The following is a 24,705-nucleotide window of genomic DNA, read 5'->3' as shown; positions in this document are numbered from 1 at the left end:
ATACAGAATCCTGACAAGAATTGCTAAAGGTGATACAACTTTACCAAGTGTGTCATACCTGGGTCAGACTACAGGTTCAGGTTTGGTCAGAATAAATGTGGTTCAGATACAAAAACAACATCACGCAAGAAGAGGAGCGCTCTACAGAAGTGTGAATGGAATGACAAAATAAATATTTTCTTACTTCCTGCTACATGGTGCAGTTGCCGCAGTGTTATTACAGCTACACTCTTATAATTGACATCAAGGATGAAACTGATACAATATTTATTCCACTTCACTTGTATTTGCATACAAATGTGGATAGAGGCAAGCTGACACTCAGATTTATTTATTCTGTTCTACAATGTTCAGGCGTGTCACACTGCAAAAATAAATCGGCACCAACTTCCATCCATATCCCCCTCACACTATAACCTTTGCCCCATCTGGTCCGGAATAAGAATTCAAATCATCAATTCAGGATTAATCAACAAACCAAAAAGCATAATAAAAAAAACACTGATTGTTTTACTGGTCATAACAGTCACTGGATGATAGAAATGATCAGCATGAGTAAGATACTTTCCAAAAACAACCCCATTGGCCTGATGCCTTTAAGAATTGACGTATCAACCCGCTTAAATAATCTCATAATTTGTTATTGATGCAACCCCTTCCTGTCCATGTGTGGCTACAAACCGTCACTCTCCCTCTAAATGGCTCCAACTCCTCTCTTCAAAACAGCAGTTTGAACAGATATCCACATCTAGGGTCTTGTCAGCTGATTAGACTCAATTTGGGCCACTGTCTTAGTCTGGGAAGGGGGCTCCATGGTTAAGAGGATTACCCAGAATTCCCCAACGAGGTGCTCGCTCACTCCATGCCAACTCTTTTCATCCATCCGTCCATCTATCGTCCCTTCTTTCGCTCCCTCCTCCCTCCATCTCTCAGTGTGTGGTTATCTTTGTCTGTTCTCCTCTTTACACCCCTGTCAAGAAGACCATATTGTCCCTATGTCACATGTTTTCCTACCCATCCCCCGTTTTCTCTCTTTAACTACTTTGCTTCCCTTTACAACATAAAACCTCTCGTCATTTAGCAGTCATATCCCCAAATCATTTATCACAAACAGTCCAATGCTTACAAATGCTTAGAAATATCCCAAGCCAATTAATTTGAAAAACACTTGTAGGGTATTTTTTGCAATATACATAAGTGTCCAACTGCAAAAACAACTGTGCAATAGGTCTTCCCACTCCATAAGTTTAAATCCATTGTCCATATGTATAAGTGCTGCACTGATATAAGAGGGAGGGGGTTAATCATGGGGATGTCAAAGTTCACATTAGGAAACCAGAGTGTGCTGTTATCGCTCCCATGGGAGCGGCTTTCCGCTGACCCCAAAACCAGGAAGTGAAGTAAAACTCTTGTCTATGAGGTGTCAAAGTCCAATGAACGTTCCATATTGAGATGGAAATTAGGGCGAATGGTGGGGGTTGGGGGCGACACTGCACTCCACAGGGGAATTCCTATGGGGGGCTGGTATGGAAAGGGGGGGAGGACTCCACACATTAGTTCCCGTCAAAGAGAGGGGATAAACGAGGCCATTAAGGCCTGCTCTCTGGGGAGTATAGTGGGTGGGCGGGCTGGATAAGGCGAAGAGGAAGAGGAGAGGGGGGGGTTTCAATAGCTGTTGACTAGGCTACCCCACAACAACCTGTCAGAATGCCCCCCTCTGTTCCACGCTGTCTTCACGTCGAGCGCTAGCAAGTGCAGGCTTGAACTACCCACGTATTTTGGTCACGATACCCTGAAGTATGTGTGGGGTCCATGTTTGTGTGGAGCATTTCTTCCCCCTACAAAAAGACACAAAATTGTTCCTTAAACTTTGTCAAAACACATGTTTAAGTAACCAATAAAACACCTCCTCCTGGACCTGTGCAGACTTCTGTTGAATAATAAAATGACATAATGTGAAGAGGGATAGACAAATGTCACACAAGTGTTTCCCCTTCTCCCGTTTGTGTATATTTTTACAGCTGTTGGGATTTAATTTAGACATTGCTTGCATTTGGCCTTGAGTGTCATATCTAATGAAAATTGTAGGACCTTACACTGTAGATGGATGCATATGCTTGGCAATTAACACAATACTGTAAAACACTGCTTATTTAAAATGTTCTCAGTAAGTGTAACACTCAGATCTCCATCTCTTCCTCTATGCAATGTATGTAATGTAAACATTTTTTAAATGTAAAAGTAAATATTGCCAAGTAAAGCAGTCAGTGGACGTTTTTGAGTCAAACATTTATATATAGTATGCACAAATACAGTTTTAGTGTTATAAAAAAAGACCTTCTGATGTCAATTCCAAGCCCACAAACCAAACAGCAGTAGCTGTCTCACTTGTGTGTCAGAAGGACCAAGCACATGAGACTGCTGTGGCTGTGAGGCTGATAGTGAGCTCCCTGTGGCTAAACATGATCCGCAGAAACACAGTGAAGAGGCACCTGTTGTGCCATCCTGCTCTCTGTGTTCTTTAATTGTTCCCTGCCGCTTCTTTCTCCTTGTCTGAGAGACAGGGAGCTACAGAAAGACAGACTGAGTTAGAGAATGACAGAGAAGGTTCATGGCTCAGGTTTGGACTTCAGACTATAGACGTTTGGTAACCCTAACCATCATGACATGCCAGACTTTTAAGAGTAATTGACAAAAAAGAAAATGACAAAAGACATACAAATAAGAGGCAACTTTTGATGGAGCAATAGACGACCTACCTGTCCCATGTTCCTATAGCCATATTTATCCGCTATCCACTCGGCCACATCGGGTCCACCGGCTATCCTGACTGCCCAGTGGTTGGTGTAAATCCGAGCATTGCACGGCGGACACGCAAAGCTGAGACTGAGCGCCAGGATGCACAGCAAGCTTCTTCTCCAAGCGGCGTTGCGGACCATCTTCCCCCACTTTTAACCCGACTCTTGTCCTCCTCCTCCTCCTCCTCCTCAGCCGACCAGGCAAACAACCAAACTTCTCTTCTCGCCAAGCAAGACTCTCATAGAAACACAACTATCCGGGCAAAAACGCTTAAAGAGGGATAAAGAGAGGGGGAGAGAGGGGGGGGGGAGGAACGGAGCCCCGAGGAGGAAAAATATACCTTATCCTCAAACCTCGGCTTTCCACATGGGAGAGTTGGAAGTTTGCGTTTCGTGTGCCCTCTCTCTGTTCTTCTCTCTGTCTTTTTTCCACGGCGGAGGAGAAGGAAGTGTACGTGTCTGCGCGCCGTGCGTCTGTGCGCGCGAGTTCGTGTACGTCTTTGTGCGCGCGGAGCTCCCCAAAGCAGATTTCTCTTCTCCACGAACAACTCGGATGTTGGTCGTTCAGCTCATCGGGCTTTCTTGTGGCGAAATGGCTACAGCGCCTCCCCACACATAACTAGCTGACACTCTGGAGAGTAGAAACAACTGAAGCCGCGGGGTTTCCCTGCCGAGCTCCGCTGGGTCTTAAAGACACTCCATTCGGATCCACCGCTGACCGCCGTCCGCCAGACGCAGACAGGGGGGTCAAACTGGGGGCCAGAGAGCCACTTAGGGACTAGCTTCAAGGACTTTTTCCAGGAGGGCACCTGGGTGAAAATGAAGAATAATTTACTTAAAAACAAACGGTCTGGCAGTTATCGTAGTTCGAGTAAAGAATTATTCTTTATTTTGATATAAAACAAAATATCTAAATCAATGTGTATATTATGCAGTCACCTTCTTCATGTCACTGTGGCTATTTCCATAGCAAGTAGGCATTACATCGCAACTGACGTCAAAAGTTACAATATGGTTGAATTTGTAGATTTGCATTTCTACAGAGTAACCATAACCCTGAACCCATGACCCTGACCCTGCTCTGACCCTATAACCCGGGTCTAACAGTATTCATAATCCCAGATATCAAGTAGAAATTAATAAAGTACAAAGAGCAGAGTCATGTAACATATTCTTTCTTTCTTTTTTGTTTGTAGACAACGAGACAATACCAGTGAACATACAGTATGTCTATGTATTGATTTCAAGACTTGTTTGTGTTAGTATCTTACAGACAGCAGAGTTACGTTCTAACCATCAATCATTGTGCTCGTTTTCAGTGAGTGACTGAGATGCTTGTATGTTTGCTCGTGATACAAACCGCTGCACAGTAAGGGCAGTGGTGTATTCCCTCCTAAAAGTTCCCTTTAAAAAGTAGCCCAGTTAACAAGTGGATGCATTACATTTTGGATACTGCTCCCCCGTCCCACATCTTGAAATCTGCAGTTGAATGAGAGGCCTGTCGGTCTCCTGGGCAATATTGACTTAGACATACCAGTGTAAAGTTAGGTAAACCACGACCTCTACCTTAGTTATTATCCAATTGGAAACAGCCACACAAAAAAGATATATTACAAGAACATGACATTATTATTCTTTCTCCCATAAAACACCTAGCCCTATTTCAACTTCATCAATTTCATAATTATTTTAGTTGTGACCGTCATGATTCATGATTGATAGTTTCGATTGCTTGCAGAAAAGTGACTGGATTAGATTGAGTGGGTTTACCATCTGCTTAATCCCTGGACAGGAGCTCAACTCTGATGTGTTTAACACTGTCATACTGTAACCAACCTCACAGATAACCATGTATGCCTTGGTGTCCACCACTGCCATGCAGGCCCTCTGCCCTTCATACCAGCTTTACTGCATATTCCCCCTCCGTCAGTGAAGCTCTGGATGTTATGCCCCTCCTCGCAACACAGGTCACAGCTGACTAAACGCTGTCATTATGGAATGTGCCCGGTATTATCTGTAGTTGAGCCTTTCATTCAAGGCCTTTGTTGATTGATGGGTTTTTGTTTTGCAGCAGTTTCTCGGGGATGTCTCTGTGCACAGCGAAAACTCTGTTCTGCATGGGACACAAGTGAAAATCAGCATAATTGCACTAATTGCAGCCAATTTCTCGCTGAATGGACCCCGCTGTCACATCTCACAACAAGCGGGGGGACAAGAACATCTCATGGTCCCCCAGATGGAGATGAAAGGGAGTAAAAAAAAAACACTTAGTGATCATTCTCATTCAGCCGGATGGAGGGGCTTGTAATTTAAAGAAGAAAAAAAGGGGGAAACAAAACACAGCAGAAATTGATTTGAGTGTCCAAATCAAGTACCCAGGTCACGAGGCCACCTTGAGAACCAGGGCCCCCAATTTCCATTCAGGTCTGAAATGTCGCGATATCCTTTGTGACAGCTTCACAGCTCCCCGAAGTTTCTCCTGGGAGTGAACCGAATGAACCCCAACAAAACATCTTTGTCAACATATGAGAGCGGATCGGTCATGAGTGTCAACAAACAGTCTGAGGGGCATTCCTGTGTGCATTCCTGCACCTCTTCAATTAAATAACAGAGCGCATCGCGTGTTTAGGCCAAACACAACTTTAAAAAAAACTCCACACAACCCCCCTGATACGACACAATGGAAGGCTCCAATTGGAAACTGCAGCCAACTACCTTTATTCACCAAGGACACAGCTAATTTGTTCATTCAGCATCAAGCCCAACATTTCTCGGAGAGAACCTCCCACATGATTTTCTCGTCCCATCAGAACGGGGCGTTATCAAACGTGTGCCCATCTTGCATTTACATGCATTGCGATTACCCATCCACCACTGCTCCTGCATACCTCTCTAATGTCTCCACGTTTACCCATGAATGGCTTTTGCTTCACTGTTCTATCATTTGCTTTGCTTTGTTCTCCTTTGCATGCATCTTCTTTTTTTAATGAATCTGGATCCATTCTTTTCTTTATAGTCTGTATTTTATTCTTTGTTTTCAAATTAATTTGGTTTACAAAATCTTGTCTTTACTCCTCTTTCTTTCCTTCATATACCTTTCTGTTCCTTCAGTTATTTCCTCAGGGTCATTGCTCTCTGACCCCCCTTATCTGTATCTCTCACTGGGTGGGCTTCCTGGGAGTTAAGGTTGACCTTTCAACTTCACTTTGACCTTTGACCTTGTAGCTGTAGGCTCCTGCACTTAGGCCACAATAGCACCTGCCACTCACCAACTTTCCATCCTCTTTGCTCGGCATCTCACCCTCCAATCACTACCGTTCCCTTCTTCTTCTTTTCGCCCTCTCCTTTGTCAGCCACATACCAGTGTTATACAGGCTATTCTGGGGGCACACACTCACTATACATTCTGTGGAGAGAGATGGGAGAAGGGAGACACAGAGTGGTATAGCCATACAAGTAAAGGTTTGGTCTCCTGCATCCAAGGAGGAATGTCAGTTCTAATCTCCATGGGACTCATTCAATATGGTAATCAACTAAACAAGTCAAATAATGTTAGAACAGTGTGTTTTATTATCTTACACAGAGGTCAACACATACTTGTTTGAGTGGTTTACATGACTTTCTTTAGTTTATGTATTAATTGGCTGTGTTTACTAGGTTTGTTCAATCTTGTGTCCCAAATATGACTCATAACTGTGCATTTAATCAGTCAACATTATGCAGTATGAATACGGAAAGATATCTTCTAAATAAGAGGACTTATTTTCTATGTACCTGGTCTGGTCTCCTTTTCCCAAAAAATGTTCCTGTGTATGGTATGGCCCCAGTAATTGACTTCATAAGACATAGCTATACATTACCATCTAGTGGTGACTGATAAGATTACACATAGGAGATCAGAGTTGATTTCTATCAATATTTTCATATTCATGATCATTTACACTTCAACAGGTGGAGAAGAATTACTCTCATCTGTTCCTGAGCACATTGTGTTTAAACTGTATCCCCATCCCTTCTGCGTTACTAATTCTCTTAAAAAAGCAAAGGGGGCTGTGACAATCCAAAACAGAGGGTGATATCCCACTTTAATTCATATCCCATTTTCTTTCCACATCTATTCACATTTGTTCTGCATGACTGCATACGTGTCACATTTTAGTGAATGTGATGGTGTTGAATTACAGTAGGGAATCAGCACAATCAGTCTCCAGCTGTCGTATTTCGTCTTTTCAGATTTTGAAATAAAAGTGCTGTTCTGAGTCATGAGCCAAGAACAAATGAATTAGTAATATGGAGTTATAAAATAAAAAATAAAAAATGTTTAGTCTTCCTTCCTTTGATTTTGTAGTAAGTTTTAAATTAATAGCATCATATGTGCAGGAAGTTTCTTATGATGTAGCCACCTGTGTCTCACCCCAGCTGGGTTACCATATGGCCATCTGGTTTAAAAGATTTACAGAGAACCTTATGGCAACCAGGTTACAGAAAATGCTCATTTCAGTTTTAGGGAGCTGTTCCATATTTTTCTTCTAGGTTTGTTTGAGTCATTTCACACAACTATGCACTCAGCAGAATCTCACACAAGGTAACGATTTTAAATAAAACTAATGCAATATTGAATGAGTTGCAGTAATACAAATTACATTGCTCAATTAGCATCCTATGTTTTTGCAGCTTAATGACTTCTGTATTTGCTTAGGCCTATTGAGGCAAGATGCCCCAAGGTTATTGTTTTTTTTATATTACCGTACATATGCAAAGTGCTTCTTTTCTTTTTGCAATGTTTCAACAGTTTATTAGTTGAGATTCAACAATTTTAATCAAGTATGTGACAATGTGAAATACTCACTCAACCTATGCTAATGTGCATAACATAGGTCGAGTGAGTAATTCATGGAGGTACGTTAATGAATCGTCACAAATACGCCATAATCTGTTAAATACCTAGACAAAGAAAAACTGTTGAAGATTTTGTTGCAGATTTGGTTCAAATGCATTATATATTTTTACATTTTGACTCAAAATCATGAAATGAAAATCCCTTTCAGGATTTTTGTCATATCCAATTCGGCTTGAAGATTTTCATGGTCTAAAGTCAATAATAATTAACATATGCATACTAAAACATTTTTGCTAACATGATAGTGTTTTATCAAAAAAACTAACATGCACAAAATACAAAAAAAAAACTCAAGTCAGCTTTCCAACTGCTCAGAACTTTTATTTCGAGGGAAATCAGGGTTAAAATTAAATAAAAATATAAAATTTAGATGGGCAGGTCTGTCTTTTAAGGGAAGGAGTTGACACGAGGAGTAGGCTGCCCTCCAGAAGGGTGGGAGAGAAGCAGGGGAAAGACAGGAAGCTACAAAAATTAAGTTTGGGGGATGAACCTGGTCATTCAGGAAGTTATGTATAAAAAAAGAAAAAAGACGAGACAGATGCAGTTAGTTATTATAAACCCCACCCCCATCTGAAATGTCCTCATACGCAATCAGTGCTATAGCTCTCTCTTTTTCCTTTTTCTGGTTCCTTACAGGAAGTTTTAGATAATTTCTCTTCACTCGCCTTCTCACCATCATCATTATCGTCTCATTCTGTCTTAATGCAACATCTTTTTCTGCAGTTTTGAAAAAAGTAAACAAAAAGTCCTTCAAAAATAAAATGCAGCAACCACATTTCATGTTCTACTATTACATATACAGTATATATATATAAATACATACATAAATATCTTACATGTACAACCAATTTTGAAAAGGGGGGGAAGAGAGAATCCAAAAGACTTATGAGGACTTGTGGAGGTGGGGGGAGCGGGGCGAGGAGGCCCAAGGTTGCTCATTGTGAGGGTAGTGTGTCTTTCCGTTTTTTTGTTTTAGCTTTTTACACACGCACGCACACACAGCCTTTTGGGGAGAGGGGAGTGGGAAGCATTCCTCAGTTGGCCCAGTAGGGGGAGCTGCCATAACTGGACTTGCTGCCTTGGGTTTTCTGCTGCATGCTGCTGGACTGACTGCGCTGACCCGGACCACCCTGTGGGGGAGAGAAGGGCCGTTCAGTCAATTAAATGTTCAAAAACAATGCAACTACTTAACAGGTTTAGTTAATTTCCCAGGAAGTTTATAAGCCCTCACAGCTGCAGGAACATTTCCAGGAATATTTTTGAGGGGCTCGAGCTTCCCACAACAACCCACAGGACCCTATAGATCTTGTTTTGGTCCTTGTGGTGATATGGACAGCTCAAACTAAAGTCTTTCAAGTGCCTGACTTTTTAGTTCTTGGTGCGAAACATTCCTGGAACTATTTGGTCGTAAAGACATTAAGTTGCTGAATATTGAATAGTGTCTATATAATGGACAATATCAAAGATAAAACACACAGATTAGCCAAACCCCTCTAATGACGGAAACGTGTGTTGTTAAACCCTTGATGGGCAGAATTTGATGTAATACATAAAAAATTCAATTTACCTGCCCGTCCTGTGTGAGGTGATGGTGCAGCAGCTGGGAGTGGGGCTGTTGGTGCGGTGGCAGGATGTGCAGGAACGGAGCAGGGGCATAGCCAGGAGCACCCCCGGGGTTCAGGGGCCCTGTTCCCCCCAGCGCTGAAGGCAGGTTGAAGGGAGGCGGTGTACCCGTGTGGAAGCCCTGCTTGTCAAATGTCTGAGGAGAACCAAGAGAAGACACAAGAGGTTAAAATACAGGTCAACTTGAACACGTACATGCATGTGCAATAGTTTCAGAAAATGTTTTAAATGCCAAATTAATTTAGCTTTCCATAAAGATGCTTGCTTATGCAAACATGTTTCTGTATCCAAGCTTAATTTACAACTTAAGGGGCTAAATGATGTGCTGTTAACGTGTAGATATTTTCTAGTTTCAAATAAGGTAATTATTTGCAGAATAGGTCACTGAGGGGTTATTTTAAGAATACAATATTCTAACAAGCAGAAGAATTAAGCCTTGGTCTAAACACAGGCATACAACAGGTCACTCACCTGAGATTTGCTGTAGATTGAACCTCCCATGTCAGGTACTCCTCCACTGGTACCTGATACCGACAGTCCTGGTGCTGAGAAAAGAAGGAGAACAGGGAATAGGAAAGGGGAAAAGATTGGAAAGGGAAGGGAGGAAAGCAAAGAAGGGTGGGGGGGGGGGGGACACAATAGAGAGGAAAGTAAAGGGGTTAAGGGGGAAGAAGTACAACTGTGTCACTTCACTGATGATTGAATATTAAGCACTGAATGTCCATTTCCACTGTTAGTATGAGGGGGGCCAGCCAATAGGAAGAAGCATATTAAGTGAGGAGGCGCAGAGGCATGTTTCTCACCCTTTTGCATGTATCCTTTTATGTGCACATCAAAGTGCAATCACGCACGTGCATATACACACCTTTCTCCAGAACACTCTTGACTGTAGAATCATCTGCAATTGTGAGTGCATCTGTTTTTCCCCACAGGGAAATGCCCACTGACTTTGACTGTGTGTCGTTAGAGTGTGCGCACATGTGTTGTGTATGTACCTTTCCCTGGGCCGCTGCCCGCTGACTTGGCCTGTGACTGGGCAGAGCCTCCGTACCCTCCCTTACTGTACTCCCCACCGTGGGCTTGAGATAGGTCATCAAAGGCTGAAGGAGGAGGAGGATTACAGAAGAGGATGCAGAGCGAGCAAAGGAAAGAAAGAAGTGAAAGACGGGAAACAGATAAGGAGAAGAAAAGGAAGAGTAAAGAGGGGGGCAAGGGAGAGAGAGGCAGTAAGGTAACCTGACTAAAATGGCAGCTGTGTCTATATTGAGCCGTGTCCAACTTCAGCAGGGGGTTTGAGCTATGCATGCAGCACAAGCCAAAAACACACACAGGCCCAATTCCACACGCACATGCAGCATTTGGTGTACATGTATAAAAGGGTTGGAGATTTTAATACATTTTGCCTCCCTCTACACTCTCCAGACAGTTTATGCCGAGGTCTCTGCATACACACACACACACCCCGTCTCTCTCACAATACATGTACTTCTAAAATACAGTTGTACCGTTAACCATAACGGATTACAAAGAGTCATTCCTGCCAAACTTCTCCACTTCTACAAGCCAGGAGCTTGTGTACTTTTGAGCATCAAAACACATCAGGCGGAAGTGACTAGCCAGATAACCCACTAATGTCACCATAACTAGTCCAACTGTAGAAGTCGATCAAGTAAGTTTCCCACCTACTTTTCGTGGCAAGTTGCTGTGACAGTGTGTGGTACTGTGATAATTTGGCAGTAATCATTTTAGATAAACCTGTGCTTGTCAAACAGACAAGTCAGTTAAATCAATCAAAAAGCAGACTTATAACTAGTGGATATAATCTTCAAACTTTTTATCATTTTTTGAAAACAAATGTGCTCTGTTAATTGTCCAAAAACAATGAGAGCAGTGAGAGACAGAGCCTTCTTGATTTGTCCTGGGCTTACCTGCGCCATATGCATGCTGTCCATAACTGGGCTGATGCTGTTGGTGATACTGATTGGAAGGGTTGGCCAGGCCCATCGCAGGTTGCTTGGCTGAAGCAGGAGGCACAAAGACTGTGGGGCCGTACTGGAAAGCTGAGGGAACCCCCGGCACACCAGTGTAGTATGGAAGACCTGTAAAATGGCAAGTTAGGAAAAAGATCCAAATGCAATAAAAGTGATCAATTCCCATCCCAAATTGACCCTTCGCTAAACCCCACCCGCCGCAGCTACTCAGTCAAGTTGCTGAAGCTACCATAGCAGCTCACACAGATAATATTTCTTCAGGGAGAGCAGTTAGTGACAGACGCAATTTCCGAGAGAAACAGAGAGAAGGGTCTGCAATATGCGCTTGAAGGATATATCCAGGGTGTCTAACTCTGCAGCGAAAAGTACTAAGAAAAAGATACTTAGCATAGTGTCAATTAACATAAGGAGTAAATGCTAAGTGCATGGATGAGTTGACTGGGAATACATTTGGCCAACATTAAACATAATTTTACTTTTCCTTACTAGGCTTGCCACAGTAGTCTGTTACCGGTGTTAAGGCATTCACTGATTACATTACGTGCACATTACCCCTACGGTCGTAAAAGAAGAAAAAAAAGAAGAATTTTCACAGACTATCAGTGCCAACTTCATCAAATTAAAAAAAACTAATTTGTGAAGTGTCTCATCAGTACTAATCAGATAACGGAGCTACAATAAAATAAATAAAAAGTGTCTGCTCCGTACAGCAGCTATAGTCGCAGCACTGAGTAGCAGGAGTCAAATTTTATGGCAGAGGATTTGGTGTCAAAAGTATTGCAGATACAAACCCAATGCTAATAGTGAAACTAATACAATGAATGAGTGTAAACTTTTGGTATGAAGCTGTGCTTAGGATGGAGCAGTCTCTGCCGGAACATGGTGCTGAGGCGCCGGGTAGAAACATGGGGCTCTGCAGCGAAGGCTTGACCAGAGAGACCGGTCAAAAATCCAATGTTAAAGATTAAAGTAAGCACGCAGAGAGTCATCAACGAATATTTTTTCTTGTAAAATGTCTGGTGAAATAGGCGACACTGGCGGTGTCACAATTTTGTTAACTGGTGGGAAAATTTCCTCACCATCGCATCTCTATTCCTTACCAGTGTATCCGTAGCCAGGGGGCAGAGGGGGATTGAGGAAGGCCTGGTTCTGCGTTTGCTGCCCCTGGCCCTGTCCCTGTGTCCCTGCCTGCGGAGCCTGCTGCGGCTGTGACTGCACCCCAGCTGTTGACAGGCTGGTTGGGGGAGCTGGAGATGACGAATCATTCCTGCCAAACTTTGTGGCCTCACCTGGTCAGAAAATGACAGCAGAGAAGACAAAACTGAAGTCAGTTAAGCAGATAAGAAATGATCAAAGAAGCCATCAGAAAAATAAAAAAAGTACTTGGTGGCTCAAAATGTCCAAATTGATGTAATCAATAAGTGCTAAACTTAATCTGTTGAACTGCAATAAAATAGTCTTTAAAGAAAGTACGGACAGACATGTGTCGTTTCATGAAACGTTATAATTGTTCAGTGCGAGTTAACACCAGTGTTTCCCCTACCATTGTCTTGGCAGGGCACTGCTCGAATTAAAAAAAATTATATTTCTTTAATTCACAACTCACATTCACATTGACAGGTGCTCTTTTATTAAATAAACTAAACCCTTATGCTATTGATCTAATTTATGTGCACGTTTCAGTTTGTACCATCTACTTTGCGCATTCACATGCTCTCCTTCGCGCCGTTTTGCAAAGGGCGGGGCTTCGCAGCTGACACACACCTACACGTGCTCACACACACACACACACACACACGAAGAGAGGGGAGAACTACAGCTCATCATAAAATTTGACTTACCAGAATATGGATTATTGGCCAGGCTTTCTCTTCCAGGCATAGCAGCCGTAGTACCAGGGAATGTTACACCATAATAATCCTGAGTAGAAAGAAAACATTTAAATAATGATTTTAATGCCAAACGTAGCCCTCCCCATTTTGTTGCTTTTTCCATCAGTAAATCTAAGACTGCTACTTTTGGAATTTGGTGATATTGCCATGCAATTGAAAAGAGGACACATATTCTGAGTGGTTACTTTACTATGGGTAGAAGAAATGTAATATACAGGAAACATATTTAAAAAGCCCATTGCTGATTTACAAAAATACTAGAAAGTAGAAAGTTATATGCAGCAGGGTACAGAGCAGAATAACCAGGGTTATTCTCACCATATAAGAACTCACCATAGGGAGGCGAGACTGCAGCATTTGCAAGTCCTCGTATCCATAGATCTGCTGTTGAAATAAAGATAATGGAGAAGAATTGGTGATAATATAGTATCATGTTGGAGACGTTGCTAAACCTCAACTTTAGTTTTCATCTTTTACTCAGTTTTAAATCAGTGTCTCAGCGCGTTTCTTAGAAGTCATGTTTGATCAGAACCTACTAAAACACAGTCATCATCGACACGTCAAAGTTTTATAGATCAGAATATCTCACTACCATAATTTATTTAAATGCATCAACTCGTGGATAAATACAGGGCTCTTCTATTTAAGGTGTACAAATAACATTAACATAAGGCAATGCTAAACAGTTCTGGGTAGGTTATTCCCTTTAGATGCCATCTGTTTTTAGTGCTCCAACACTGGGGACTAATTAATACACAAACAAGTACGTAATTGGTTTTAGGAAAGTCTATAGTTACCGGGTAAGCAGGAAGCAACCCACCGGGGCCCATGATGTACTGGTTGGCCAGGAGAGGCGGTACTCCTTGGGCCAAGTTAGGAGGAGCTTTACCTGGTAAAGAGGAGAAACAAGAATTTTTGACTTGAAATAAATGATGGCCATTAATTTAGTAATTACTCATCCTGTAACTTGTGTTTGTTCATCAGATCCGTACGGTCTTAGAAGAGTGTCAAAAAGTCTAATTACAAGATGAAGTGTGAAGAGGATATATTATTCATTTCAATTCATCTCTGTGTTACAGTGATGTGATTCGACCTATGAGCGTACCAGAGGTGGCGAGAAGGGGGGCCGCGCGGTTGCCTGCAGCTAAGAGTGCAGCGTTTGTGCCATTAGGAGTTAGACCCGGTGCTCCAGAGTGGTGCAGACCATTGGTGATTGAGTTGTTGATAGCCATGGGAGCTGAAGGATTGGAATTGATAGCTTGGCTGGATGACGATGAAAAGGCATGGAGGTTGCCGCTACTGCTGCTCTCCTCATTACTCATCTAGAGTAATAGCACAAGAGCAAAAATGGTGAGTGGGAATAAAACCAGCAACTCTTTTGTAGGTCAAGGCATGATGTCTTTATAAATAAAACTATGTTTTCTAGTGTCTAATTCTTTGACAGAAATATGCCATGTCCTTTTATTGACACAAATGCAGAGTCATGTTAAAGTAATCTTGTGTAACTTACAGTGAGAGAGGAGCTTGTGGCGAGTGCCAATCCAGATGAGTGGGTACTGGTCACATGACTAGAAAGAGTAAAATGATTCAATCAGCCTGCAAAATCACTTTACCCAGGAAACATTAGCAGGAAGATGGGAGATTCAGTAAATTATATTTCCACATAAGGATTAAGATATGTGCTTGTAACCATCATCATCTCCAGGAAAAGGGGACACAAAAAACATGAATCAATGTGCAATATAAGATGCTGCGGCGTATCTGACCCATGCCTTACCTGCTGAGCAAGGGGATGGATGTTGAGTGGGAAGGTGTGACTGCGGGGGAGGGGATGTGGTGGCCACTCGTCATAATGGGAGACTCCGTTATCACCGTTCTAGATGTTGACGTAGCTGGATAAAAGAAAAAAAGATTAGTTTGACGTAAATCTGTGTGTTGCTTTTAAAAACTGATTGTGAAAGGAATAAAAGACTAAAACATAATAAATAAAACAAAGTTAGACCAGGGAGATGGGTTGAGTATGCGTTAATACTTTCCACTTCCTATCGGATGCATTTAGCACTCAATATTCATCATATCAAATTTGATTTGCTATTCCAGTTGCTGAGTGTACTTACGGTCTTGTGTGCTCTGCGTCTTCATGCCATTGTAGCCATTCTATGAGAAGAGGAAATGATCAAAGTCTTAGTTTTATCATTCGGCTTTTTGTCAGGTATTAAAAAGACTGAGTTTGAGAAATAACAGTGAAGTCAGCCTGAGTCAACATCCTCTTGTCATTTGGGTCCCTTATGCATTCATAGAGAAAAAGCTTTATCCTCACTGTGAGAGAAGCAGCTGAGGGGACATCATTGCTCTGAGAGAAGTCATGATGAGGCGACATGGAACTTGGAGCGCTGATCTCCACACGGCTGGCTGCGGTAGGGGCTGTAGAAGAAGGTGGAGCGGCTGCACTGGGAAGACCCATGGAGGGGGAACGCGTGGCACTGGGTAAGCCTAAGGATGGTGATGGGAAGCTGGGATCTGATACCGCTGCGGGTAAGGTCGGTAAGCTGCTCATGTGATCACTGTTCACAGGACCAAGAGAAAGGAAGAAAGGGACATTTGAATACATTTACAATAAACATACAGAGAATGTGAAAGTAGTAGAAGTGGGATACATTATTACTGGTTTAATTTCAAACATAAGTGGTTTCATCGCTGTAACTGCGCTAAAATGAAGACATAATTCTCTAAACTCTTTTATCTCATTGATGGATTGCGCGTACATGGATTCAGAGATTTTTGTACGACTCAAGATTTCATGCTGCACAAAAATTAAAATCTTAAAAACAAACAAACAGAACAACAAATCACATCAAAACAACTCTCACACACACACACCTCACAGATCCTGGCTTTGAGAACAGGCTGTTCTGTGGCTGCTGTGTGGGAATAGCAGTAGTGACAGGCATGGGTACTGAAGCTGGACACTGAGTCAGGGCTTGTTCCCTGGCCAACTCCTTCTGTCCCATGTCTACCGTTCCACTACCAGCCTCAGACCCAAAGTCAAGAGCCCCAAACTGAACATTCAGGCCAGGAATATCAGTGGAGCCCGGCATCTCCACAGCTGACGACGGGATCTGGAGGGACAAGAGGGAAATAATTAGAACTCTGCCAATATATTTAGCCAATTGGATTATTTTGAATTTGTTTTTGGACCAAGTGTAATGCATATTGGAAATCAAGTTGTTAAAATGTGTGCAAAGTTATTTATAGTCAAAAATGAATGTAGAATGTAGAAACTGGCTAGTGTTACTATTTAAAACTGCCATGAGAGCAAGCATGCTCTGGAGAAAACATGTACGAGATAGATATACTGAAATGGGAACCGTTTACTTATCTGCATCATTTGTGTTTGTTGACAAGATATTAACTCTCATCATGAGAAAGTCCTGGGAGTTGAGTTTAGTTTGAGGAAACTACATTATTCAGTCTGTCCCTGTCACATAGCCAGTCAACTAGTGGGCGTGTCTTGTCAAGCATGTGACAGCAGATCAATTATTGAAAATACTTTCAGTTTCTACCATGTCTTGTGAGTGACATTGCTCTTTTGTTACTGTTGCATGGGGGTTATCACACTTGTTTTGTCAAGATAAAAAGGTTCGGAAGAGCTTACCTTTGAGGGAGGAGGTACTCTGCGTCTCTGTGTCTTTAGCTGCCGCTGAGGGGGTTCTGTGACGGAAGACTCCATGCCTGGAAACTTTACTCCCGGAGAAGCTCCATCTCTCATAGGAGGGAGGGAGGACTCATGACCTGAAGGAAATTTGACAATTTGTTAAAATACACAGCACTATTATCAAAATAAGTCAGAGCAAGACACAATGAATGTGATTATACTGCCATGATCTATAGAACAGATACTATTACTACTAGGGAGGCACCCATTCATCGGGTGAATATTGGTATCGGGCAGAGAGATCCGAGGTTATGCCAGGGAGCAGAGCTCTCCATTCGCTCCCCACAACCACTAGTTAAAATCGACCACGGATTGCGTTGCTCTCTTAGGACGGATAAAAACAAGCACGAAAATAGGTCACCAAATAAACTTGGTCGGTCATTAATACACATGGTCGGCCGCTCAAGTAAAGTCTAAGTGTGGGAAACACGGCTTTGTTTCTAATCGCTTTTACATTTATGTTTCACAAGATAAATATTTGTTGGTCTATGCAAGTAGGCTGAAACATTCTTCTCATTGAGCAGGTAGTTGTATAGCAGGCTAAAAATGGCTTTTCAAGAAAAGTTGAAAATGTTTCATGAAAGAAGGTTATATTAGAGGTTGTTTCATAAAATTAGATGATTGACTTTGTTCTCATTCAAAGCGCCGAATAAAATTCACTTTAAAACCGTTAAGACCTACCTGGCGGTGTGGGGACCTGTGGAGCATGTGACAGAGGCTCTGTGGTGGGAAGGATGGAGGACTGTTGCCTCTGAGACAGCTGGCTGAGCACCGCTGATGGCTCTGGTTGAAACTTCATCGCCACTGGAGAGAATGCAGATAAATATATGTATACAGCACTGCAGTGCACTGGTCCTCTTGTATTGTTGTCATCAAGAACACATAGTAACATTTTGGAAATGTAAACTTACAGTGTTGGGCAGTAACGGGGCCGTTCTCCACTCTCTGAGCCTTGACTTCTACAGAGGGAGCGGAGGCAGGAGCAGAGTTCTGTATTGGAGGTGGCCCTGCATCTTTGGAAACAATGCTGCTGGCGGTTGCCAACGTCTGACTGGCTCTCTGACCAAGCCGAGCCCCTGTGAGATGCTCCGACGCCCTGATGTCAGAGGCAGGTGTCGGCTTAGGCGCATTCAGGGACCCAAAACCGGAACCCAGGACAGAGGACTGTGAGGATGAGAGAAACAAGAACTGAATACACCGATACCATACATCAGTGTGCAGGCACATAAACATGTGTTTGCTGGTGCTGTCTGTACCAGTGCAGCATGTGCGTAGGTGGTACTAGCCGAGGCGGCATGGGCGTAGCTGTTGGCTGTTGCGTGTGCGTAGCTGTGTGTTGCAGTGCGTCCATTGATATGGGAATTGGTAAACACCAGGCTTTGGCCCAAATCCTCAGCTGAGGGTCCATCGACTATTGCCCCCAAGTCAGAGTCCATAGGACCCCCCGCAGCCACTCCAGTATTAGGCAGTAGGTCCACACTGAGGGGAATCAGAAGATAAGAGCAGGAAGAAGGGGGAAACAAAGAGTAGGTCAACAAGGAATATAACCACACAGATAAAGTTACACTCTAAAATAAATCTTGTTCTCTGTAGTGTTTTTAAAGCTGACTGGACAATTGAGAAGGATGGCTTACTTGTGCCCAGGTGTGATGTGTTTTGCTGGAGGAGAAGAGGCAGTGAATACTTTGGTCTCAGACAACTGTGGAAAAAAGGACAGGAAGCGCCAACAACCATCAGATTAATATAGTCATATGTGCTGTGTTGTGTATCCACAACCATTCAGAACCACATAGATAGTCACAACACATAAAATCACTGACTCTTACCAATTCTATTTACGCCACTAGTCATAATCCAAATTAAAAAAACACTAGATATTAATTAAGCAGGCCCGTAGCAACCTAAGTGAACAAAACTTTCTGTAGGCCCTCAAACTCCAGCCATTCAAATCCCTTTTAGATCATTACAAAAGTGCAGTCTTACATCCTCATTCCAGTCCTCTGAAGCCCAGTCTTCAACATTGCCTGTCCATGTTCCTAAGAAAAAAGGAAAAGAAACGAAAACAGCAGCCAAGTCAGTGTTGCCATGTTCACACATACTCATGGCATGTTCTCAGCCACCATTAACCGCCCCAAGCAGTGATACAAAATATAGCTAAAATTAAACGTCTGCATCAAAATGTGACAGCTTATATTCTGTTATTTTATATCAGTACCATCAGCAGGTTCATTGCCATCCCATGCCTCTTGGCGGGCTCGAGAGTTAGCCGAGTAGTCAGCCGGATCAAAGGTGCTGAAAGAATTAGAGAGTGGAAAGAAAAGACAACAGGAAAGGGGAGCAGATAAGCGAAATTGAAGAGAATACTGTCTGGTCTGTTTTTGCTACTAAATGGAGGAGATTCAGAAACGTAATTTATCTACACATTTGTTTTTTAGATATGTGCTTGTTATAAACATCACTACCTCCTCATCCTACTTCAGGCTTAAGATTCACACTAAACACACGTTCTTACCCCATTCCCTGGGAGGAGAACCTGTTGCCAACCGCTGCTCTTCCTCTACCGCGAACCCCTGCCCCTGAGGACACACACGAAACAACCTGATTAACTCAGTTGATTGGTCCCTTTCAGGCTCGAGTCTTGAATATTTTTTTGACCGTTTTCTTTGTTTACTGAAAAAAAATGTTTCAGCCATGAACCTTTTTTTCCTAAAATTTTCCATTGCTTTATGATTGTGCTCAATAAGTACCAGTAATACATTGCAAAGTCATAGTACAGTTAACTAAACCAAAATGAAATCACATCAATCAAAATAAACAAACATGGGCCATTGAGGCAACAGTTGACAGGCTGTCTAAATAATCGAAAAGATCTGCTTGTATATCTTGAACTCAAGATTTAAAATAATAGACAGATAAATAAAGAAGCAACAAGAATACATAGATTTCATCACTGTTAAGGCATAACAAGCCACCTCACAAGTTCTTCTGAACCTAGCTTTGACCTCACCATTCTTAGATCACATGTAGTTACAAAAAATCCTACAAATCCAGTCAGATTCTACTGCTTTCACCTGCTGTAATCTCTTTATCTATCGACAACCTTCCATGCCCCACCAAACCCACACTCAAGCAGCTGCAGGGACTGAGCACATTCCAAACATGTTGAGTGCTGCAATACTCTAAATGCCTGCAGACACAAATAGATATGTTGCCAGCTACATTATCAAAACAACATCTGAGACAATTACCCATTGACAGAAAAAGAGATGATATTAGAATTAGCTTAAATTTATGGATATCTTTGTATAATCACTTTGCCCCTTTGGAGTCATTGCTAACAAAATAGCTGTGTTTTCAATTAATTAAAGAGGTGCAATTGCTCACCTCTGCCGCGCCCTCTGCGCCCACGATCTCCCCCTCTCTCTCCAGGAGCCACCTCAAACCCATTCTCCTCTAACCGACCTGGAACACAACAAATAACAGAGGTGCAAGGAAATGAAGACATTAAAAACTATTTTTTATACTGAACTGGGCAAAAGACCTCTGTGCCTTTTTAATTAAACCCGCTGATAAATCAAAGTTGAAAAAAAATGAGAAACATTTAGTTGGCAATTCCAAATAAACTGTCAAAAACATTGAATACAGGACACCATTTATCCAGACAGACATACCTTCACGCCCTCGACTGATGCCTCTGCCCCTCCTGTTGGACACCCCACGTCCGCGACTAGCCTCTCTCTCTCCTCCTTTCTTCTCTCTGCTCTCTTTTATCTCTGAGGGTCCTCCTTCTTTCCCAAGGCTCCGTTTCTTCCCCACAGTCTCCCAGGAGTTCTGACAGGGGTAAAATAGAGAATGAGGTTGACGATTATTTATATACATCATTATATTATGATAATTAATTAAATTAATTAAATTAATATATATATAAATAAATCTATATATATATATATATATATATATATATATATATATATATATATATATATATATATATATATATATATATATATATATATATATATATATATATATAAAATTCTATTATGCTATATATATATATATATATATATATATATATAAAATTCTATTATGCTATATATATATATAATTCTATTATGCTATATATATATATATATATATATATATATAATTATATTATGCTATATATATATATATAATTATATTATGCTATATATATATAATTATATTATGCTATATATATATATATATATATATATATAATTATATTATGATATATATAATTATATTATGTATATATATCTATCTTTCTATATCTATCTATCTATCTCTATCTATCTATAGATCTATAGATATATATCATAATATATATATCATAATATATATATATATTATGATATAATATATATTATGATATAATATATATTATAATATATATATTATGATACAATATAATATATATATTATGATACAATATAATATATATATTATGATACAATATAATATATATATTATGATACAATATAATATATATTATGATACAATATATATATATTATGATACAATATAAATATATATATATATATATATATATTATGATACTATATATATTATGATATGATATAATATAATATATATATTATGATATGATACTATATATATATTATGATATGATATAATATAATATATATTATGATATGATATAATATAATATATATATTATGATATGATATAATATATATATTATGATATGATATAATATAATATATATATTATGATATAATATATATATTATGATATGATATAATATAATATATATATGATGATATGATATAATATATATATTATGATATGATATAATATATATATGATGATATGATATAATATATATGATGATATAATATATATATATTATAATAAATATATTATAATAAATATATCATAATATAAATATATATATATATATATATATATATATATATATATATATATATATAAATAATAAATAAATAAATATATATATATATATATATATATATATATATATATATATATATAAATATAATGCATGTATCAAAATGGTTTGTAAATTAGTATATAGACTCTTACTGGGTCAGAAGTGCTCTCCAGCATAAAATTGATGGCTCTGTTTACATCTTCGTTGCAGTCATGGAGGGCTACCATACACTCATCTTGAGTCTTCCCAGTTACCTCAATCAGCTATGAGAGCGTAAACAGAAACAGTGTTGTTAGATCGTCACATGATGCAAAAGGGGTCACAATGTTCAAGAATCCCAAAAAGATATGCTGGTTATCCAGAAAAAATATTTGACATAATATATTTTATATATGTACATGCACAAATACATTACCTGTTTGACCTTGCCTTCAAAGTCAGCATCATTTTTGTCGTAGGTCACTTGGGCTAAACGAATCTGTTCTGCTGTGGCCTGGTAAACAAACAGTTCAGTTAGAGACAATACTTGTACTTGATAATCCCCATTTCTTTTAAACCAGACTATTTTTCACTTCTCTATAATGATGGCAAGATAGACAGCTTTTTTGAGTCATTCGTGAGGATATTCATGTAATAACGCAATTAACACAATTACTGTGTTTATCGTGATCGGCGATAAAATCCCATATCATTCCATCCCTATTCAGTATAACATTCATTTCTAACCTTGGAGTGTACTAAAAAACTAAAAACATATTTGAGCAGGACAATTCATTAGGTCTGAATGCAACTCTGTATGTACAATGGTGTAAACCCACCTGTATCTGTTTCTGTGGCTGTGTTGTTTGTGTGGTGGTGGGCAGCGCTCTGTCCCGAGTGCCCCGGGCTGGATTGCTGACCACTGAAGTCATCATATACAGTATATACAAAACAATGTATGTACAAAATAGAAAAATCTGGGGAGAGAGAAAGAGGATGGAGAGGCTATGTTAAATTACTGTGTGGTGGTTACATTGCATCAACATTCCTAATAAAATACTGAATTAACGTCTAATGCCATTACAATAAACTAAATATGAGCAGACTGGGACTTACTGTTGTCAAGTATACCATGTAAGACTATAATCCCATCTGTCGCCCCCCACCACCACCACCCCGGTTAAATATAGCCAGCCAAGAGGGGACTGTCCGGGTGTCAATTTACAACCCTCCCTCAGTCTCCAACACAAAAACATAGAGAGTATGCACCAGCATATATTATAGCTATTAAGAATTATAACACTTTTCCCCCATTAATTACGTCAGGATAGCGACCGCCATTCGGCATTTGATTAAAAGTTATAAGTAACCTAACAACAAAGGACCCTGGTCATTACGCCATGCTAAAGGTGTCTAAGGAAATTGCAAGCATACAATTACCGTGGGTTAGATTATATTACACATAGGGACTGACTTTAGGTAGTAATACTAACACTACCAATTGACAACTTCTCATCATAGAAACACTACAAGTGAGATCCACCGGCTGTGATCAGACTAAATCGTAACCGTATTTAGGTGAACGTTACAAGAAGCCCGGTGGAAATGTGAGCCGCAATGGCTAACTTTCACATCAGCGTTAGCTATGTCAACTAACGTTAGCTCAGGCTAGCTTTAGCCTCACCAACCGCTGGTCTTTGTTCCGTGTGCAATACACACACACGACTCATAACGTTAAAATGTCATAATATAACTAATGTCAAAAAATCAGTAGTGTGGTCATATAATTAGTTAACCGGCCCGCCAACGTGATCCTTGCTCGTATAGCCACACAGACCCAAGGAAAAAATAAACAAAGTGCGGCGATGTACCCTTTTGTGTAAACCAAGAGGGAAGCTAACGTTAGTGACTCAAGGCTAAATTTAGCAGCAGCGAACATAACTGAAACTAAACGAACATACGCCGCCTTATAAACATTTACAACGGCCGGTATACAATACTATGTAATATGGTTGTAACACGGTGTGGTGGGGGGGAAGTTGTCGAAAAAACGCGTGGCCCGTTTATGTTAAGCTACGACAGATATCAGCAATAACGTTAGGCTAACTGCCCCGGCATGTGAACGGCCCGTCCGCATACAATGAATTACGCATACGACGCTGGCTCGCTGGCTAGCTAGCGAGCTAGCTAGTTAGCTAGTTAGGTAACCACAGATAAGGACGAACGGTTTCTCTGAATCGACCGATTGGTTTTCCTTAAACTAATGTAAAAGTTGACGATAAGACGCGTAGATCGTTTAATCGGCTTTAAATCGACAGCATTACCACAACAAATGTATATTCTTTAATTTACCTGCTAACACGCTTCGCTCAGCCAGCAGCAGCAGATGCTGTCACGTGACCCAACGCGCCGTTGTTCAACGTTGAGAAGATGACACTGCCAACCAAATCCCACCGAGCTGGTCCCGTGGTTCAACACCGTGCCCTTACGTGCCCGTTCCTGTCTGGGAGCGCGCTTTGCTGTGATATTTCCAGTTTCACAGTTTTAGGACGTGTAAAAACCTGGTTAAACAACCCTCATTTCTTTACAAAGAGTTTATGTGGTGTGATTTTCACATATTTAGCTAGATTAGGCAGATATATTTGCTGGTGTGAGATCAGATATAATAATAATAATACATTTAATTTTCGAGACCTCAAAGCTGCTTTACAATAGTAGGGGAGGGAGGTAAGTTCTGACGTCAGGTTCAGATATTGTACATATGATGGAGGTTTATTTGTGAGTCAAAACAGGTTGTGTGAGATTCTTTGATAGATGTGTAATACTAGCAGAGGTGATTCACTAAATGCACTGTATTTCGGCTCGCATATT

General features: G+C 40.6%; 2 protein-coding genes across 8 annotated transcripts in view; both read right to left on the bottom strand.

The window, feature by feature from the left end:
* pcsk5b (proprotein convertase subtilisin/kexin type 5b) overlaps window positions 1-3,446 on the bottom strand; it is a 51,403-nt gene extending 47,957 nt beyond the window's left edge. For 4 of the 5 annotated variants that reach the window (XM_029439325.1, XM_029439326.1, XM_029439328.1 and 1 more), the window contains exon 1: window positions 2,760-3,446. In XM_029439325.1, the coding sequence (XP_029295185.1) occupies window positions 2,760-2,939 (180 nt within the window). In that variant the 5' untranslated portion in view covers window positions 2,940-3,446. The remainder of the gene's footprint in view (window positions 1-2,759) is intronic. The other variant, XM_029439329.1, reaches the window with a different exon arrangement.
* Window positions 3,447-7,993: 4,547 nt separating this feature from the next.
* Window positions 7,994-24,328, bottom strand: LOC115013317 (ubiquitin-associated protein 2-like). 3 transcript variants are annotated; one of them, XM_029439527.1, is made up of 29 exons: window positions 24,187-24,328; window positions 22,674-22,811; window positions 22,271-22,348; window positions 22,008-22,118; window positions 20,591-20,750; window positions 20,304-20,381; window positions 19,432-19,495; window positions 19,135-19,211; window positions 18,903-18,955; window positions 18,554-18,618; window positions 18,176-18,398; window positions 17,831-18,083; window positions 17,601-17,723; window positions 16,860-16,996; window positions 16,085-16,323; window positions 15,525-15,768; window positions 15,322-15,361; window positions 14,982-15,096; window positions 14,715-14,772; window positions 14,310-14,526; window positions 14,002-14,093; window positions 13,538-13,588; window positions 13,154-13,232; window positions 12,413-12,601; window positions 11,250-11,420; window positions 10,317-10,421; window positions 9,793-9,866; window positions 9,266-9,457; window positions 7,994-8,828 (listed from the first exon to the last, which is right to left on the bottom strand). In XM_029439527.1, exons 2-29 carry the CDS (start codon window positions 22,767-22,769, stop codon window positions 8,733-8,735), a joined length of 3,480 nt encoding a protein of 1,159 aa, XP_029295387.1. In that variant the 5' UTR covers window positions 22,770-22,811; window positions 24,187-24,328; the 3' UTR covers window positions 7,994-8,732. The 3 variants fall into 3 exon arrangements, with proteins under 3 accessions (XP_029295387.1, XP_029295388.1, XP_029295389.1); XM_029439528.1 differs by lacking the exon at window positions 10,317-10,421; XM_029439529.1 differs by lacking the exons at window positions 20,304-20,381; window positions 20,591-20,750; window positions 22,008-22,118; ... (1 more) ...; window positions 22,674-22,811; window positions 24,187-24,328 and adding an exon at window positions 19,927-20,070.
* Window positions 24,329-24,705: the final 377 nt, after the last annotated feature.

This window comes from Cottoperca gobio, chromosome 9, assembly GCF_900634415.1.
Source record: "Cottoperca gobio chromosome 9, fCotGob3.1, whole genome shotgun sequence".
NCBI lineage: Eukaryota > Metazoa > Chordata > Actinopteri > Perciformes > Bovichtidae > Cottoperca > Cottoperca gobio.
Note: the sequence above shows the minus strand (reverse complement) of the source record. Positions and strands in the feature narration are given on the sequence as shown.